Source organism: Helianthus annuus, chromosome 9 (assembly GCF_002127325.2).
Source record: "Helianthus annuus cultivar XRQ/B chromosome 9, HanXRQr2.0-SUNRISE, whole genome shotgun sequence".
NCBI classification, from domain to species: domain Eukaryota; kingdom Viridiplantae; phylum Streptophyta; class Magnoliopsida; order Asterales; family Asteraceae; genus Helianthus; species Helianthus annuus.
In genome coordinates this window covers 186517849-186521008 of record NC_035441.2, presented here as the reverse complement: position 1 = coordinate 186521008, position 3160 = coordinate 186517849, and the positions used below count along the sequence as shown (strand labels likewise).

The 3160-nt window shown below is 38.5% G+C and overlaps 1 protein-coding gene across 1 annotated transcript; it reads left to right on the top strand.

Annotated features, from left to right (window-relative positions):
- The first annotated feature begins 330 nt into the window (after nucleotides 1-330).
- LOC110880148 (clavaminate synthase-like protein At3g21360) lies at nucleotides 331-2252 on the top strand. The gene is made up of 3 exons (XM_022128722.2): nucleotides 331-875; nucleotides 1187-1440; nucleotides 1790-2252. The coding sequence occupies exons 1-3, from the start codon at nucleotides 474-476 to the stop codon at nucleotides 2148-2150; spliced, it is 1017 nt and encodes a 338-aa protein (XP_021984414.1). The 5' UTR covers nucleotides 331-473; the 3' UTR covers nucleotides 2151-2252.
- Nucleotides 2253-3160: the final 908 nt, after the last annotated feature.

Sequence of the window (3160 nt, the reverse complement as noted above, 5' to 3'; positions counted from 1 at the left end):
ACGCCAATAGGGTCACGCCCAAACGCAAGCCCACTCGGGATAGTGACTTGGGCGTTTCTCTCCAACCCACGCCCCAACCCCGCCCCATACCCCGTCTTACATCAATACAAACACAGAAAGTAAGGTAGACGGATGATTACATTAATTATTGTATTTATTTTGATAAGATAACAAATTATTGTCTACTTTTTTTTAGGAAAAAAAAGGTGTTTTAGGCTAAATGGTTTTTCTATTTGAGATTTTGATCAACTACCGGACAGAAACATAGGGAAATTGAATACGTAACATAATATAAATACAACACTCCTATAATAATATATAAAACGATTATGTAATCATCTATCTCAATTTATTTCTAGGTTACCTCCGCTCTGAACCTGGACGAAAAAGCGGTCAAAGGGGTATCCACTTCACCCTCATCTATCTCCCTCCCTATGTACTCTGCTTTTTAAGGATCATATCCTTAAAACCTGATGACAATACTAAGTTTATCACCAACCATGCCGGAATCTTTCTTCGTAGAATCCGAATTACCACACCAAAAAAGATACAACAACAAAGATGAAACCAAAATTGTCTTCCCAACCGTTCTAATCCCTAACCGCAAGTTAGGTGATCACAATCTGAAAAACATCATCCGTGATCAAAAACCATGGCTCGAATCCGAACTCCACAAAACCGGTGCGATTTTGTTTCGTGGGTTTTCTTCCGTTTCCTCTGCTTCTGACTTCAACGACGTCGTTGAAGCTTTCGGGTTCGAAGAACTTCCTTATGTCGGCGGCGCTGCTCCTCGTACCAACGTTGTTGGTCGTGTGTTCACTTCTAATGAATCCCCTCCTGATCAGAAGATTCCTTTTCATCATGAGATGGCTCAGGTTTGTTTTTCCAGATCCTATTCACTCTTTTCTTTTATGTAATTAATTTAAATTAAATTAAATTTTAGGATGAGATCGGTACGGTACCAAATATACCTAACTTTGGTACGGTACGGTACTTTATAAGTCATGAACCGATACTCTTAACACATTTTTGTTGTCTCTATGTTTAGATCAAATAGGGTTTTTTTTTTTATTGGTTACAATTGTAATTGAAATGGACACTGAGATGTAACAAATTTATGTGAATTGGTGGTCAGAAAATTAATGTGAATTTGTTCTTTTTTTTTTTTTTTTTTTTTGTGAAATAGGTTCCGAAGTTTCCATTGAAGGTGTTCTTCTTTTGCGAAGTGGAACCGAAAGTTGGGGGAGAAACGCCTATAGTACTCAGCCATGTGATTTACGACAAGATGAAACAGAAGTATCCTGAATTTGTTGATCGGTTGGAACAACACGGATTGATCTATACGAGAGTGTTAGGGGAAGATGATGATCCTTCGTCCCCGATTGGTCGTGGATGGGTATCCACGTTCATGACCAAAGACAAAGTCGTCGCTGAAGAAAGGTTTGCGATTAAGCCCGTTATAAAATTGTTTTGGTTGTTTAGGTGTTGTGGCGGTTAAGTGGTATTTAGGTGTAAAAAGTAGTTTTCTGAGAAAAAAATGGTCCGCTAGTGGTACAACTAAACTAAACATTAATTAAATCTGACAAAGTCTGCTCAAAGTACAAGTGTACTTTGTAAAGTTAAAGTCCGCTTGTACCATGAGTGGATTGTCAGATTTGGTGAAGTCAGCGTGTACCACTGACCGACTACCTACGAACACTTATATTCCCGTATAACCACAAAAAATAGAATTCGCGTATTATATGACATCCAAATGCGAATTCAAAACAAGTTTGGTTATAAATTGCAGGGCGGCGAAGCTTGGAATGAAGTTAGAATGGACAGATGATGGTGTGAAAACGATAATGGGACCGATTCCAGCAATCAAGGTTGACGAAACGCGGGGAAGGAAAACATGGTTTAATAGCATGGTGGCAGCTTATACTGGTTGGGAAGATGCAAGAAATGATCCGGTGAAGGCGGTGACTTTTGGAGATGGTACACCATTGCCGGCACAAGTCATACATGACTGCCTGAGAATCTTGGAGGAAGAAAGTGTGGCGATACCATGGCAGAAAGGGGACGTAATGCTGCTTGATAATTTGGCGGTTCTTCATGCTCGACGACCGTTTGAACCACCTCGTAGGGTTTTAGCTTCTCTTTGTCAGTGAGGAGAAGAATGATTATGTAAGAGATGCATTTGCACCCTTTTATAAACCTAGAATAAAGTAAAAGCTTCATCTTATAATTCCATCAAATATGTTCTGATTGCTTATAGTTTATTAAGTATGTTGAAGAAAATCATCCCGAGATACAAAACTAACTACGAAAATATAATGAAAACATTAAAAGTTTAATTTGAATTAAAAGACTAAAATGCCAATTCGGTACCTAAGGTTTGGCCACTTTCGCGACTTTCATCCAAAGGTCTGTTTTTCTGCATCTAGATCCAAATGATTTGAAACCTTGCCATTTTTATCCAACTCGTTAACTCCATCCATTTTCTCCGTTAAATGAGGGGTATTTCCGTCTTTTTAGACATTTTTTTATTAAAATAAAAAACACTATTAAGAAATAAAGATACACCTTTGTTGACTTTATAGTTATGACTTTTCTTATAAACATTAACAAATAGGTAAAAGGACGAAAATACCCCTGACTTAACGTTAAAAATAGATGGAGTTAACAAGTCCGATGAAAATGGCAAGATTTAAAACCTTTTGGATCCAGATGCGGAAAAGCAAACCTTTGGACGAAAGTCGCAAAAGTGGTCAAACCTCAGGGACAAAAATGGCATTTTACTCGAATTAAAAAGACGGCTGCTTTACCTTTGGCCAGGAAGGAAAGGACGCACATAAGAGCCTGATCTTGGGATATCAGCATTATTCCTAAAGGGCCTTGGCGGCATGACAGATGGTATAGAGGGTTGATTTAAAAAAATAATTCCATTACTCGTTTAAGATTGGGGTGAAATTAAGGTTTAAATCATACAAATGAATAACTGAAGGGTTGCCTCCAAGCCTTCTAGAAGAATCTGTCGCCTCTGCCTTGTCTGAGAACCGCTATCTTGTGTCTGAGTTGATTGTAGGAGACGGTCAATGACATCTACATCAAGTAGCACACAAAGGCTGTCTTCAATCATGATTCTAGCTGCGCACCAGTAACACACCAGTAATTCTTG

Excerpts from the sequence above, each read along its gene's own strand:
- LOC110880148 (XM_022128722.2), top strand. The coding sequence starts at position 474 with ATGACAATACTAAGTTTATCACCAACCATGCCGGAATCTTTCTTCGTA. Across the intron at positions 876-1,186 it reads TTCATCATGAGATGGCTCAG|GTTCCGAAGTTTCCATTGAA; the intron begins GTTTGTTTTTCC and ends TTTGTGAAATAG. Across the intron at positions 1,441-1,789 it reads AAAGTCGTCGCTGAAGAAAG|GGCGGCGAAGCTTGGAATGA; the intron begins GTTTGCGATTAA and ends TATAAATTGCAG.